Source organism: Hippocampus bargibanti, linkage group LG06 (assembly GCF_051943395.1).
Source record: "Hippocampus bargibanti isolate YZ-2025 linkage group LG06, ASM5194339v1, whole genome shotgun sequence".
NCBI classification, from domain to species: Eukaryota; Metazoa; Chordata; class Actinopteri; order Syngnathiformes; family Syngnathidae; genus Hippocampus; species Hippocampus bargibanti.
The window spans coordinates 17,026,450-17,041,543 of record NC_142739.1 but is presented as its reverse complement, the minus strand read 5'-3'; the positions used below and the strand labels follow the sequence as shown (position 1 = coordinate 17,041,543).

The 15,094-nt window shown below is 44.0% G+C and overlaps 1 protein-coding gene across 4 annotated transcripts in view; it reads right to left on the bottom strand.

The window, feature by feature from the left end:
- The window catches only part of grb10b (growth factor receptor-bound protein 10b), a 135,448-nt gene that overhangs the window by 14,456 nt on the left and 105,898 nt on the right, over positions 1 to 15,094 (bottom strand). For all 4 annotated transcript variants that reach the window (XM_088998809.1, XM_088998806.1, XM_088998808.1 and 1 more), the window contains 3 exons: positions 10,952 to 11,108; positions 1,020 to 1,135; positions 540 to 614 (listed from right to left, as the gene is read on the bottom strand). In XM_088998809.1, coding sequence (XP_088854935.1) covers positions 540 to 614; positions 1,020 to 1,135; positions 10,952 to 11,108 — 348 coding nt within the window. The remainder of the gene's footprint in view (positions 1 to 539; positions 615 to 1,019; positions 1,136 to 10,951; positions 11,109 to 15,094) is intronic.

Sequence of the window (15,094 nt, the reverse complement as noted above, 5' to 3'; positions counted from 1 at the left end):
ATGAGGGGATACCAGAGCAAATAGGGCAATCAGGCCAGTCGTCAGTCAGGACAATAAAAGCAATCAGTGGATGACGGCTGAAGAAACCTTTTCATCGATGGACCACTCCTGTACAACTGAGAGCTTACACAGACATAAAGTAAACTATAGTTTTCAAATGACTGTTTGACCTTCCTCATTCTACATGGGCATACAGTAATCCCACAAGAAATCCTTTTAAAATGAACCCTAAAGTCTCATGTAAAATATTAATTGACAAAAATGTCATGGGTATATTTTTTTCACATTCTTCATAGTTATCATTTCATTGTAAATATAAGACACTGTACTGTACACTGTACTTCCATCTAAGTTTTGTTTTGAAAAATTATTTTCTTTATTCCATTAACGATTGGTTTACAATTTTAGTTGTAGTTATTCTGTTGGTTTTAGTTAACGATAATGAGCTGCGTGTGTGTGTGTGTGTGTGTGTGTGTGTGTGTGTGTGTGTGTGTGTGTGTGTGTGTGTGTGTGTGTGTGTGTCCGAGGAGAATACGGACCTGCAAGAGCTGTGATGGTGGGATGGGACGATTGGCTTCCTGGCACCATGCAATCATGTGTTCTGGGAAAAAGGTCTGGTAAGAGAAAACAAACCAGTTTGTAAAGTTAATCTTGAAACAAGAGAGTGAGCGAGAGAGAGAGAGAGAGAGAGAGAGAGAGAGAGAGAGAGAGAGAGAGAGAGAGAGAGAGAGAGAGAGAGAGAGAGAGAGAGAGAGAGAGAGAGAGAGATCACTGTGACATTAGGAATGAAATTATTTTTTTTTCAGTTCAAAACACTATCCACATTCTACTACTGCAGTGTGGTGGTGGGATATTTGTCATTTGGATAAACGAAAAAAAAAACTATTTTATCTCGGCTTTGAAATATGTCTGCATCATCATCATCATCTTAAAATGATATCTAAAACATAATGAGCTGTTACAATTTCAGCAAGAGGTTGAGCGAGGACATGGAATGTGGAACAGGACAAAGTAATTACCAAGGGAGTTCTGAAGAATTCATATTTGGCGTAGTTCTTCCGAAAGAGGAATCTACCGTCGCTGATCATGGAAGCTTGGACCTGAACCACCAACTCGTGGTCCTCTAGATAGCGCTCTGAAGGGGCAGTGGAAAAAAATACATTTGACATAACATCTGCTTATTTTTTTCCTTGGCAGAGCTAATAAGAAAAAAAACACACACAAACAATGATGACAGGGTCGACTGCAATTTCAGAGAGCCACGTCAACATTCATCCATTATGCATATGATAATGAGATTCAGATTTATTCGCCAATTTCCGTCAAACGTACAAGAAATTGATTTTATGATGATTACTTTTTTAAATCAAATAGCTAAAGGTGGACATCAAAACCATGTACTATTTATTTGATATCATTTAACCTCTGAAACACATTCATTAATAGAGCAGTGTGTGGGACATAAAAAAAACTACACCCAGCAGAAGAAATCACCAAAAATGGTCTAAAATGAAGGAAACCCATTTTTTAGAGACTTGGCATTGTACTAGTATGTGTTAAATTGTTTAGCCATCCTTAATAAGGCCCCAGATATTCATTATTCTGCTTCATTTTCACGATGAAGTGATACTGACAAGAAAAGTCAAGTGATGAACAAATGGCAGCTTGAAAATGCTCCCAAACAGTCATTTCTCGTTCTGTCCATCTGTCCATTCAAGATAGTTAATGTTTTTCATCGAAAGGAACGCTGGCTTTAATACAATACTGGATCCATTCACGTAAGAAAAATGCCATCTGGTTCGAGCCACTTGAGCTTTTCAAAGGAGTCGTGACAATCTGATTCCTGCTGGCCTGTTCTTCATCATAGAGGTCAGATGAGGCGGTGATACTGCCAAAAGTGTGTCTCAATATGAATGTGGTTTGAGGTCCTGGTGTCAACATGATTTGTGTCCACTGTGACGATGGCACCAGACGTGACTCAGGACATTCCGACGGACGTGTTTCTCTCGAGGGAGGAATTTTGTCAAGTAAAAAAAAAAGTCATTTAATTCAAAACTAATGCAGGTTATGGCCTCCTTGCCTTAATATGATGTTTTCATGGACTCTCTCTGGGAGGACTCTTCAACAGTGTCACGACGCCTCCTTTAAATTTCCCTTCCATCCGGTCGCCTGCCTGATGAGTCACTCATGTTTGTGACACTGACTCACACTGGCAACATTACCCCATGTCTCCTTCCTTATTAACCTTTCCGAGCTGACAAGTGAAGGTCAACATTTCTTCTCAAAAGGGCCATTTCTCCCCATTCACCAATGTATGACAAGTCTCTCTTGGCAGTCCATCGAAGTCGAGGATGACGTCGCTTCCATTGCTTTGTGGGGTATTGGACAGTGGTTATTGGCGCTGGCGGCGATGCCACTGTAGGTGACTATGAAGCCCGATTCTGGAGCCACAAATCCTGCCACATTCAGGACATGTGAGGCCAGGACCGGGCTGGCGAGACGGTACTGAAGCAGCACAAAGGTGTCTTTGCTCGTGCCGCACGATCCTCCTCTGGGTGCGCTTGTCTTCAAGTTGTGTCACCCCTTCGTGGCATAAGGAGCGCCACAGTGGCCTGTTCGCTGCAGCAGACTCCAGATCGCTGGGCTTGATGTTGCAGTTCTTTAGAGTCTGTTTAAGCTGGTCTTTGTATCGCAGCTTAGGACCACCAGGCTTCCTCTTCGCTGACAAGAGTTGTCCATAAAGCACCTGTCGAGGCAAGCGGCAGCTAGGCATCCGGATGACATGTCCAACCCACCGAAGTTGCCTCTTTGCCAGTATGGCCTCGATACTGGTGGAGGCAGTGCGTTGAAGGATGTCGGTGTGTGGAACACGATCCTGCCAGGTGATGCCAAGGATTCGTAGGAGGCACCTGATGTGGAATGCATCAAGGCGTCTCACATGGCGTCGATAGATGGTCCAGGCTTCTGCGCCATATAGCAGCGTGGACACACACACTGCTTGGTAGACTGCGACTTTTGTTGGAGTTCTTAAGTGGTTGTTTTCGAACACACGAGTACGCAATCTGCCAAAAGCTTTGGAGGCTTGATGGATGCGGGCCTGGACGTCATCATCAATTAGACAGGAGGGTGTTAGAATGCTGCCGAGGTAGCTGAATTGTTGGACAACCTTGAGGGGTGTGCCACTGAGGGTGAACGCTGGGGTTGGAGAACTCTCTTTTGCCACGACCTCCGTTTTGGTTACATTGATCACGAGACCGAGTGATCGGTAGACGGAGGACATGGTATCAAGGGCATTTTGCATGGCAGCTGGGCTGTGGGCCAGCAGAGCACAATCATCTGCATACTGTAGCTCGTGGATGCCGCTGATCAGGGTCTTGGTCTTGGCCTGTAGGCGTCTGATGTTAAACAGGTTACCATCCAGGCGGAATTGGATTTGTACGCCGCCACCTTCCTGGATGGACTTATGGAAGAGGAGCGTAGCTGCCATCAGCAACAGGTTGAATATAGCAGGGGCCAGTACACAGCCCTGCTTCACCCCGACTTCCACAGGGAACGGGGAAGATTGCTGGCCACCAACAAGTACAGTTGCTTGCATGCCGCTGTGGAACTGTTTTAGGATGCCGAGAAATTTGGAGGGGACACCAAATTTCTGCAGTATGGTCCAGAGAATGTCACGGTTAACTGTGTCAAATGCCTTTGTAAGGTCAATGAAGGTGATATAGAGGTCCTTGTTTTGTTCCTTGCATTTCTCCTGAACTTGGCGCGCAGCGAAGATCATGTCCAGAGTGCTTCGATCCTTCCTGAAGCCGCATTGTGTCTCTGGGAGGATGTCTTCGGTAATGTGCGATGTAAGACGGAACAGCATTACTTTTTCAAGAATCTTGCCAGCAACAGAAAGTAGGGAGATGCCACGGCTGTTGCCGCAGACTGACTTGTCCCCCTTCCTTTTGTAAATGGTGACAATGTTGCTGTCTTTCCATTCCTGAGGAAGTGTCCCGTTTTGCCAGATGTTGCAGATGAGGTGGTAAAGCTTCCGTGTCAGGAGGTAACCGCCGCTCTTAAAGACCTCAGCTGGAAGTCCATCAGGGCCAGGGCTTTTGTTGTTTTTAAGGCTCCGGATTGCAGAGAGGACCTCTGTGAACTGAGGAGGTTCATCAAGGGAGGGAACTGATGGAAGCTCTGGGAGGGAGTCAAGGACAGATGTGTCTGAAGGGTTTACTTGGTTGAGCAGGGAGTCAAAGTGCTCTGCCCAGCGCTCAAGTATTAGCTGTTTGTCCTTCAGTAGTACAGAACCGTCTGCAGATTTAACTGGGACAATGTGTTGTCTTCGTGGGCCGTGCAGGGATTTTACAGCATCATTGAAGGCATGTGTGTTGTTGTTGTCTGCATGCCTCTGGATTTCTTGGGCCTTGCTGAGCCACCACTTGTTCTCCATCATCCTCAGCTGTTTCTGTGTTTCACCACGGATGTCCTTGTAGTGAGAGAGGAGAAGTGGAGAATGAGGGTTGGAGAGAAGTGTGGTATGGGCTTTGCGCTTGGCTTCCAGAAGCTCCTGTATGGCAGCTGAGCTGTTATCGAACCAGTCTTGATGACGTTTCTGAGTGAAGCCGATGGTCTCAGAGGCAGCTTGATGAATTGTTGTCCTCAATTTTTTCCACCTGCTTTCAACATCAAGGTCACCGTTACTGGTGTCGTTGTCCAGGCTGGCAAGTCCCTCTGCCAGCTTGTGGCGGTAGCTGGCTGCACATTCTGGGGACTCCAGGGCCCTGGTGTTAAGACGCCTTTGGGGTTGCTGTTTCTTATGAGGAGGTCGAATTCTCAGCTTGAGCCTGGACTTGATCAGTCGATGATCAGTCCAGTTTTCAGCCCCACGCATGGCCCGCGTGATGCAGACATCATTTTGGTCTCGTTGCCTTGTGATGATGTAGTCCAGTAAGTGCCAATGTTTGGACCTGGGGTGCATCCATTATGTGATGTATTTCTTTTTCAGCTGAAAGATGGTGTTAGTTACAATCAACTGATGCTCAGAGCACAGAGTGAGGAGTCGGAGGCCATTGCTGTTTATTTTCTCCGTCCCGTGCCTTCCGATTACTTGTTTCCAGAACCTGGCATCAGTACCTACTCGGGCATTGAAGTCACCCATCAGAACAAGTTTATCAGAGGCAGGGATTTTGGATATGGTAGCATCCAGGGACTCGTAGAAGGCATCTTTGGTGTTATCGTCAGCCTCCAAATTGGGAGCATAGGCGCTGATTAAAGTTGCGAAGCGACCTTTTACCAGGGGAATACGCCAGGTCATAAGCCGTTCACTGATGCCTTGGGGGGGACTCAGGGATGTTACTGAGTAAGCTGCTTTTCACAGCAAAGCCAACTCCATGGAGTCTTCGCTCATTCTCTGGGAGACCCTTCCAGAAGAAGGTGTAACCTTCACCAACTTCTGTGAGTGAATCCTCGCCTGAGAAACGAGTCTCACTGAGTGCGCCAATATCGATGTTGTACCTCCTCAGCTCATGTGCGATGAGGGCAGTTCGTCTTTGAGGTCTCTCCATCCCGTCTCGAGCATCGAGGAGGGTGCGAACATTCCAGGAAGCCAGGTTCATAGTCATGGGTTTGATTATATTTCGTTTTCGACCGCAGAGGGGTGATGCCTTGGTGGCTGCGGTGGGAAACCCAGGTGTGGTGGAACAAGCAATGTTTAGCTCACCTTTTCTAGACCCTTCCCCTATAAGGGGTGAGCAGTGCGGACCCTGAATAGGGCTGCTCAGACGCACAGGATGCTGCCGAAGGATAATGTTGCTCCATCCCATCTTCGCAACGACCATCAATCCTGTACCGCCCCTGTGTAGGAATCAAGCTAGAAGCTTCCAGTCACATCCATGACCTGCCCCCGTCACTTTATCCTATCGCCAGTGGACTTATATGGTGGAAGCTGAAACCTGCGCTACTAGTGGATTTAGTGTGAGGGACGGGGCGCGCAATTTCTTCCCCCACATACTTGGCCGCACTCACTGTATTCCAGTGGCAAGAGTGAAGACTCGAGACGACCTTCAGGTGAGTGCGGTTGGACTCCGCCTACGGCTACCCCCGGGTGCGGATTTGGGATCACTCTTTGTCTGGCCTCTACCCTCCGACCTGTTCGGCTTGGGTGACCCTGCCAGGAGTACAAGACTCCAGCCGACATAGCTCTCGGGGTCACGGAGACGCGCAAAGTGCCTCACCACGATAAGGTGGTGATCCCAGTCGTAGGCAGCCATTGACGAGAACAGGACTCTTTATATAAAATACTATACAGTATATAGTATTATATGCATTACCCTGAATACGTCTGTGTAAGCTCTCAGTCGTACAGGAGTGGTCCATCGATGAGAAGGTTTCTTCAGCCGTCATCTGTACTTTTTGAAGGTGTCGGACGTTTCGCCTCCTATCCTATATGATAGGTCCCTACTCTCAGGTTGGGGGAACAGAGGACCACTCCCTGTGGCCCCACTGATTGTTCCTACATTCCTGACTAACGACTGGCCTATTTGCCCCACTCCCACCGGTATCACCTCATCAGCATTACGAATGTTGCCTAACCTGTGTTGCTTAAGCAGGCTATTGTATGAACAATCCAAATTGAACCTCACCCCACCAGACCGGTTTAATGAAGGATTTAGTTGTTTTATGAGAATCACTTCTTTTACCCCCCCTTTCAAACCATCTATGTTCTTTTGCTAAGATTTTAACCTCATTGTCGTCAAATGAGTGGTTGCTAGCTTTTAGGTGCAAATGTACTGCCGATTGAGGCCCACTAGTATTATCCCTGCGATGTTGATAAAGTCTTTTTTGAGAATTTGTTGAGTCTCCCCAATGTACTGCTCTTTACAATTTTCATTCTTACAATGTATTGAATGAACTACATTACTTTGTTTTTCATTTGGTAGCCTATCTTTTGGATGCACTAATTTTTGCCTTAACGTGTTTATCGGTTTGAAATAAGTAGGAATTTTGTGTTGCCAAAGGACTCTTTGTAATTTTTCAGAAACTCCTGCAATGTAAGGTACTGCTACTCCTCTCCTTTTTGTATCTTGAGAATTTTTTGTTTCATTCCCTATTATTTCTTTCTGACATTTGTTGAATGACCACTGAGGGTACCCACAGTTAGTGAGTGCTCTCCTGATATGTTTTGACTCCTTTTCTCTACCTTCAATGCTAGTTGGTATTAGTTTAGCCCTATGCTGGAGGGTTCTGATAACTCCTAGTTTGTGTTGTAAAGGGTGGTTAGAGTCAAAAAGTAAGTATTGGTCAGTGTGCGTAGCCTTCCTAAAGACTTCTGTTTTTAGCGCTCTGTCCTCTTTTATAATTACTTTAATTTCCAAGAAGGCTAGTGGTTCTCTTTAGTGTCCTCACGAGTAAATTCAATGTTGATGTTTACAGAGTTGAGGTGATCTGTGAAGGATTGAATTTATTGTTTTTTAATTATTACAAAAATATCGTCCACATATCTAAACCAGTGTCTAGGTTTTGTCCCCGGGAAGGATGTGAGGGCCTGTTTCTCCATCTCTTCCATGTACAGATTAGCCACTATGGGTGAAACTGGTGAGCCCTAATGCTGATGAGGTGATACCGGTGGGAGTGGGGCAAATAGGCCAGTCGTTAGTCAGGAATGTAGGAACAATCAGTGGGGCCACAGGGAGTGGTCCTCTGCTCCCCCCAACCTGAGAGTAGGGACCTATCATAGCTGTGTCCGGCGCCGCCATGTCTGGACATTAGGGATATATAAATAGGGCCGATACGACCAGTCAGACTTTAGTTCTCTGACGAAGCCTCTTGGATAGGAGGCGAAATGTCCGACACCTTCAAAAAGTACAGATGACGGCTGAAGAAACCTTGTCATCGATTATACTGAATACGTAGTTACCACTACCTTAATTAGCTACAGTACAATGGTGAGAATATTTAGTCGCATAGTTCTCAAAAAACATTGCGAAATACAGTGCAAATATTATGTGCATTACAGGACCATAATGTGTGAAATACATATATTTTATGGGAAGACATGTAATTCATAAGAGTTGATGTCAGATTTGGAATTTAAATATGACAAATTATTAATTGGTTGTGTTCCAGTGCAAGTGGCAAAGGCATTGAATGTAAACTTCAGCTAATATAACCCAGTAAAACAGGTTTATTGTTGGGTCCACTTGACTGAGCTTGACTCAGCACATCTTTGAATTTCCCCGCTTGTTTTGCGTCAAAGTAATGATCAGAAAATACAATTTTCAAGTCAGATAAAAAAAAATGTGTTTAAAAAAATTGCAGATTTTTTCCCAAAGCAATACTTTTCTCATCATTTTTTTAATTTACTGGATTATTATTATTTTATTTAGGAGCATTCTTTTGTATATAGTGATGAATATGCACCACGGCGAGGAATAGCGTTGTCACAGCCAATATCATATTACATGTTTTCGACACCAAAAGTCACATGTAAAAGTCTTCCATCGCCTTGCAATCTAATGCGCTTTGTGTTTGGTCAATACGGTAATATGTTACCTCCAAAATTTGTCCTTGCTCAAGACGTGTTTACTGTGCAGTTCAAACTTAAGGTGATTCATTTTGCAGTTGAACACGGAAAAGGAGCAGCGGCAAGAAAGTTCAATGCTAACGAGTCCATTTTCCTGGGACTTTTAAAGGCTTTTTGATTTTGATTCTGAATGTTCTAACTTGCTGTTGGTTCAGTGAACTGTGTCGCTGCTTTATTAAAAACGCTTTATTGACATCTGATCGTTCTGTTGGCATTCCATTGTGCGTATCTCAATCTAGTGGAGGCATTGTAGATTGCATTTTATAATCCGATGCGTCCAATATATGAAAGAAAATTACAAAATAGGTCATTCATTGAAAGTGCGCCTCATTACCCAGTCCACCTTTTAGTATGGAAAATATGGCATTCATCATTTTCTCATGCATTGCATTACGCCAGTGGATGAACATGAAACATCATACAGAGAGACATGAAATTATGTCAGTGGTACAGTTTCATTCACCCTTAAAACTGTACAATTTGCAAACCCCAAAAAAAAAAGCCACTTTCCTGACTTCCTACAGCTTCACTTTGTGACGTCACCCTGAAAATGTGAATTTCAAGGTAACGTTGACCTTTTAACATGAAACAAGAAAAACGAACTGGGATCGATTCAGGTGGACACAGCTGGGCCACACAACAGGGGGAAAAAAAGAAATTGAGCCAACACATAATGTCATTCAAAACAAATAAAGTTAAACGTGTTTGGCAGCATCGTGCTGGAAGCCTGCACTGATGAGAAAAAGTCACTGATGATCACTGATGATTGCAAAATACATTTAAACGTGGATGATGCAATGTACTGTATATTCTTTCTTAAGAAATGTGCACATCTCAGAAACATTTTATGATTGTAGACAGTGCTAAAATGTTACCAGGCACGGTTTTATGAAAAAAAAGCTTTTATATTTGGGATTGTGCTCTACATGAGATGAAAACTCCCAAAAGGCCTTCTCTCACAATTTGTGAATTGTGGAAACTCAGGCTCAGAGTGAGCATGAGCTCCAGAAATACTTGATAATCAATGTCCCCTGGGGCAATGATGTGTTCTTTCACCCACATTTTATTCTTCAAAGTCCGAAATAGAAGCAACAGTTTCATGAACGTCTAGAATAAAACATACTTTTTGCCGTTTATTCCATTTTTATCACTGACACGTTTGTAACTGACAATGTATGACTCAAATATTGCAATAGGATTCGGTCTGTCTATCAATGAAGAACCTTAGAGACAGTTGCAATGACGACATCACAAACGTGCAAGACCCCAATATTTTTTTTTAGCCAAGTAGAGTGGTGTTTTTCAATGGATTTATATATTAAGGCCCCAATACTTCTAATTTGAGGAGGCTTTTATGTGAACAGAAGTGTCAATTTATTTATGTATTTTTTCATGGGGTGGAGGGATGGTGCTTGCTGTTTTTTTCCAACAAGAGAGAATAAACATTTGACCACATCTCTGCAGTGATATTAACAGAATTGTATGTTACAATGTTGATCAACTCCAATTTATAATTCATAATGTTTATTTTGTCCACTTCCTAAAAATTGGAATATTTCAGTGACATACAAGAAAATATAATCAAGCATTGTACAAAAGTATTCCTGTAAAGCCCAAAATATTGCATCCTGTAGGATGAGCCTCAGAAAGTTGTGAAAGGTCGGAAAAAGAATGTATGGCATTGACAACGTTTGCCAATGGGCAAATCTCAAAGTGACACTCCACGGTCCTCTCTTCATACTTCAATCAGCGCGTAAACAGGAAACGCACAAGTGAATTTACCCAAGAATTCCTTGAATTTGGAGAATTACTTAAATTCCATTGACCAAATTTGGCGATTCTTGCTTGAATTCGCACCCTGCTGTAATTCCACCCGTATGGATAGATTGTCTTCATTTCCAGTCATTGGAATTTCAAGAATAGTTAGAATATTTACTTTTGCTTTTCTTTCTGAACAGGTCTTTTAAAAATGTATGCATTTCCAAGGGCCACTTCATTGGCGACAGCAACTCTGACATCAAGAACAATGTTAGCCCAAATGCTAATCATTAAGCATTAAACCTAGATCTTCCTTACTGAGTCTGGGCTCCTTTTAATTGCGCAACTTGGTGCCCTTAAACTCATTTGATCGGCTCATGGGGCAGTATATTTGCACAATGCGTGCATACATTGCACAGAAAGTGCATGCACTCACGCTTCACTACATGCCCGCGTTCCTAGCCTTCCTGTCTGCCCGAGTATGTTGGCATGCAAGCATGAATGCACCTGTGCGCGTGCCTGACTGCATCGCATATCTCGGCCCAGCCAAGAGTTTCCTCCAGGGGCAAGCGTGAGGGTCTGCTCATATGTGTGCTTGTGTCTTATGTGTAGGATTCAGGCACTCACCTAGCCCCAGCAGCGGGTGGTGCTCAACAAGTGCCCAACTGTTGGCGTCTACACAATGGCTTTTATAAACCAGGAGCTGGCAAAGGTCCTTGGCCGTCATGTCGGCTGGGATCTCCACCACTTTTCCCATGCCGTCTTCGGTGGAGATCTTTACAATCTATGAGGAGGCACAACAGAATATCAAACAATACCTGTATTACAATTTGAAGGAAACATCACTGCTCCAAATGACAAAAGTGCAACAAGCATGGAAATGGAACGTTTTGGGCATTTTATTTGATGAGAAAAATAAAGAAACTGCCTGGTAGTCGAGTGGTGATTTTACCCAAATGTCGTTTTATTATTCAAAAACATTACTTCAAATTGAAGGTACAGAAAATGCACAAACAAATGATGATTCTGTTTTCATGTTGGCCTTGAACATCAGAAAATAGGGAGACATTTGGATAATTATTTTCCCCAAAGGAAAAGCAGCTGCGTAATCAATGGTCAAAGTTAATCAATGGCCACACTCACATAGATCCTTGTATTCCAATTAGAATGCACACACACATTCCACATTTTAAAATGCAATGGAAATACTTCATATTGAACATAACAGGGCAAATTAGTGTGTAAACTAATCTTATTATCTAATCTTATTTGTTATTTTTTAAAGCAGATATACTGTACATGAAAGAGGAGAGTCAAAGTGTCCTTTCACCAGTGTATTACTGTCTGCTAATTGTCCACATTTGTCATAAATAGTAAAACATGAAATGCAGAAGAATTGCCAACTCAACTGATAGATAGGCCACTAAAGACTGTCATGATGCCAAAAGAAATGTTAAATAATTTCGTTTTCTGGATTTTGAATGGGAGAAAGGTGCACATTTCTCCCCATCCAAAACAGTAGAGTCGGGCGACCGCTAATTGTCTCTGAGAAGGTGATTGCAACCACCTGGGCATGGCCAATTGCCGCTGGCCATAAGCTCAGGTGAACCACCTTTAAAACCAGACTGAGGAAGTCACTTCGAAGAGGAAGAAAGGAAAGCCCGGAGAGCAGTGTTACCTGTGGTCTGTTGTAAACTGATATCTATTGAGACTTCAAATAAAGAAAACTCACAATACCCTTCCTGGATCTGGCTGAGTGAACTTTTATCATTTTCTCCACCTACATTTTATGATTAGATTATACACTCACCAGAAACATCATTTGGTTACCAAAAAATCCTCCATCAATTCATCCCTGTTCAAAGACCGCTCATCCACATAATGGATATGTGGTCACGAATAACCTGGAGCCTCAAGGCAGTGCACTAGAGGCTGAACTGCTCATCAATTCTAACGAGGGAGATATGGAAAAACAACCACTCACATTTGCGTTCGCATTGGCAACATTGTCGCAAGAAGCCACAGAAGCTCGAGAAAATGGAACGCAATGGACATGGCTGTCTACTCCTCTGGCTGCCACGTGCGAACTCGTGAGATTCAATACAAGAGTTCAACCAAAATGTATGCGGAGGTAGTCTTTGGATATTCTGTTATTCTCGTTTCGGTAATAGTATAACCGAGGTATTAGAATTACCTCTTGCTATATGCAGTGTCTTAACCTTCAAATGCCATGAAACCAATTCTGAGTTTTCTGATGCATTGCTTCTCAGCTGAAAGTTCAGGTGTACAGGTTTAAAATATAAAAGGAGGGGGAGGGGGGAACGTAGTCTCACATATGACACTGAGCAAGAAAAAAAAGTGGTTTATTATTTGTATACTCATTATATCGAGCACTTAATGTGAAACGGCAGTCATAAATCAATGCATACTGCATAAATATAAGTATCCATACACATTTGATAATATTTTGCCAGCCCTCCTTATAACCACCCCTCCCCCAACTGCCAGGTACAGGAAATGAAGCAGGGTGAGTCGTCCTAAATAGACCTCCAAGAACTACCCACAGGTTGGCTCAGCACAAGGAAACCATGCAGTCACACTCATCACTTATTAACTGGGGAAGCTGACTAAGCTTGCGAAGTTATTCAGCCACAAACCAGTTAACACAGATGGCATACTATATATAGATTAACCTCCACCCCCCCCCTCCCCAGAAAAAGACAAATAGTCTGGGGTCCTTCTTTAGTGGACACAAAGTCAATCTGTCAACACAGTCTAAGCGTAGCAGGACTTCCAAAGTGCAAAAAGCAGGCAGCTAGAAAGGGTGAGACACAGATGAAGAGTGGTCTTACCTTCACGGCCCGCAAAAGGCAGCAGTCCGGGGAACACGAAGGCATTTTTGGAGGGGGCCGGTCTGTCCACGCATACACACATTCACACTGGGACGGTAAATCCAGCTGTCACCTTCTCTCGTCTGAGAAGAGAAAGGCATATATTGCCGGCAGTTGACAAGTAATGCGGCATGTCACATACCATGCACAATTCAATCTGCCAAGCCACCGGAGCTGCCAAGCAAACCAAAGAACTCAGTCCGCTTCAGCTCCCGCAACAGACACAAGGAGCAGACGGCAGCAGGTAAAGTGTTGCGCTCGCAGTGCCGGCTGAGTCTGACAACTATCTTGCTTTACCTCTCTCTTCCCCCTCCCTCAGTCTCTCAAAAGGGTTACAGCCTCAGCCGCCGGCTTCAAGGCGCAGTGAATCAAACCACACGCTCACCAACCAATCATAAGACACCAGCGGGCTGATGTAATCATTCCCACACAAACTCAGACGAGAGCGGACACACACGCACGCACGCACACTCACACAGTACAAACACACCGACGCAGTCATGGGCAGACTAACTTTTTCAGATGTCTTTCTCGCTGCACCATCTTTTCGTGACGTGTGGTGGAGACTGCACCATCTTTTCTGGACGTGTGGTGGAGAAGGACAAGATCGAGTTTAAAAAGAAAAAAAAAGGTTCACATTTTATTGCCACCAAAAGTTTTCAAGTGAAGGCTTATTGGGGCCGAATGTTTTCTCCGTGTCTTTGCCCCCCCCCCTTTTTTTCTCTCCCACGATCCCTCCATCCTTTCCCATGGCTTAACTTTGAACTTCAGAGTCTGATCTCGCAGCGCTGCACTGCACTCGCAAGACTCATTACGAAGTACACTGTACATGAAATGAAATAAACCTGGAGCAGCACTTGAGAAACCCAACCTTCATCTTCACCCCTCATGGCAAGCTTCATGACCCCCCGCCCCTCCACCGCCAACCCAAAAAAAAGGAACATTCAAAAAATACGATTACCCCCCGTCAAACTCAGATATTTATTGTACAATGAGCCGGGAAAAAATCCCTGTCACACCCCGCCTGGGCAGGGGGCAAGTAGTAGTCGTACACTTACATATCAGCCTTGAAGCAACTTTCTTTGTGTGTGAGTGCGTGATGTATGCCCCTCGAGTATGCGCTGTTTGGCAAAAAGGATGAGGTTATGAAGAGATATAACTACATTTACTGTATGAAATGGAGACTTCAGAAAAAGAAGGAAGGAAAAGGGGAGTCAGGAAATGGGGAGGGGAAAGTAACAGGGAACGTGCGCGCGCGCGTGTGTGTTTGTGTGCGCTCGCGTGTGTACGTGTGTGAGTGAGAGTAAATGGGGGTGGGGTGGGGGGTAAATAGGAGGAAAGAGATGATAAGTAATGGCCAAAAAGTGGAAGGATGGGAGACAGTCAACCTTTCTGTTGACACAGTGCGGCAGAATGTGTAGCATGTATACACTGTTACCGCGTGCACTTAAAATTTAATGTTGGGCAAATCAACAAAATATTTTTTCAGCTTTACTCATTGCAAAATGGGCCATACCAGAATTTCAATCAGGAAATAAGAGGCTACTGAACTAATTGTCAATGATATTGACACCAAACTTAAACATCTAAGTGGAAACAACTCGACACACTGGTTTGAAGTCAACAACTTGCTTGCCTTGTTGTGCTAACAGTGATGCCATAAATCCCAATAATTTATGTCTAAAATTGTTCTGACTTCAATTACTGTTATAGCCACCAAAAATACACGTGTGTGTGTGTGTGTGTGTTGTTTGTTTTACAGTGCATGGTTAACTCCATATTGCACAGCTGTGTGAAAACCAGAAACCCCCGACACCATACCGAGCTCACGACACCACACCTAGGTCACGTACTGCCCTCATCTGAATCATTCTTATCC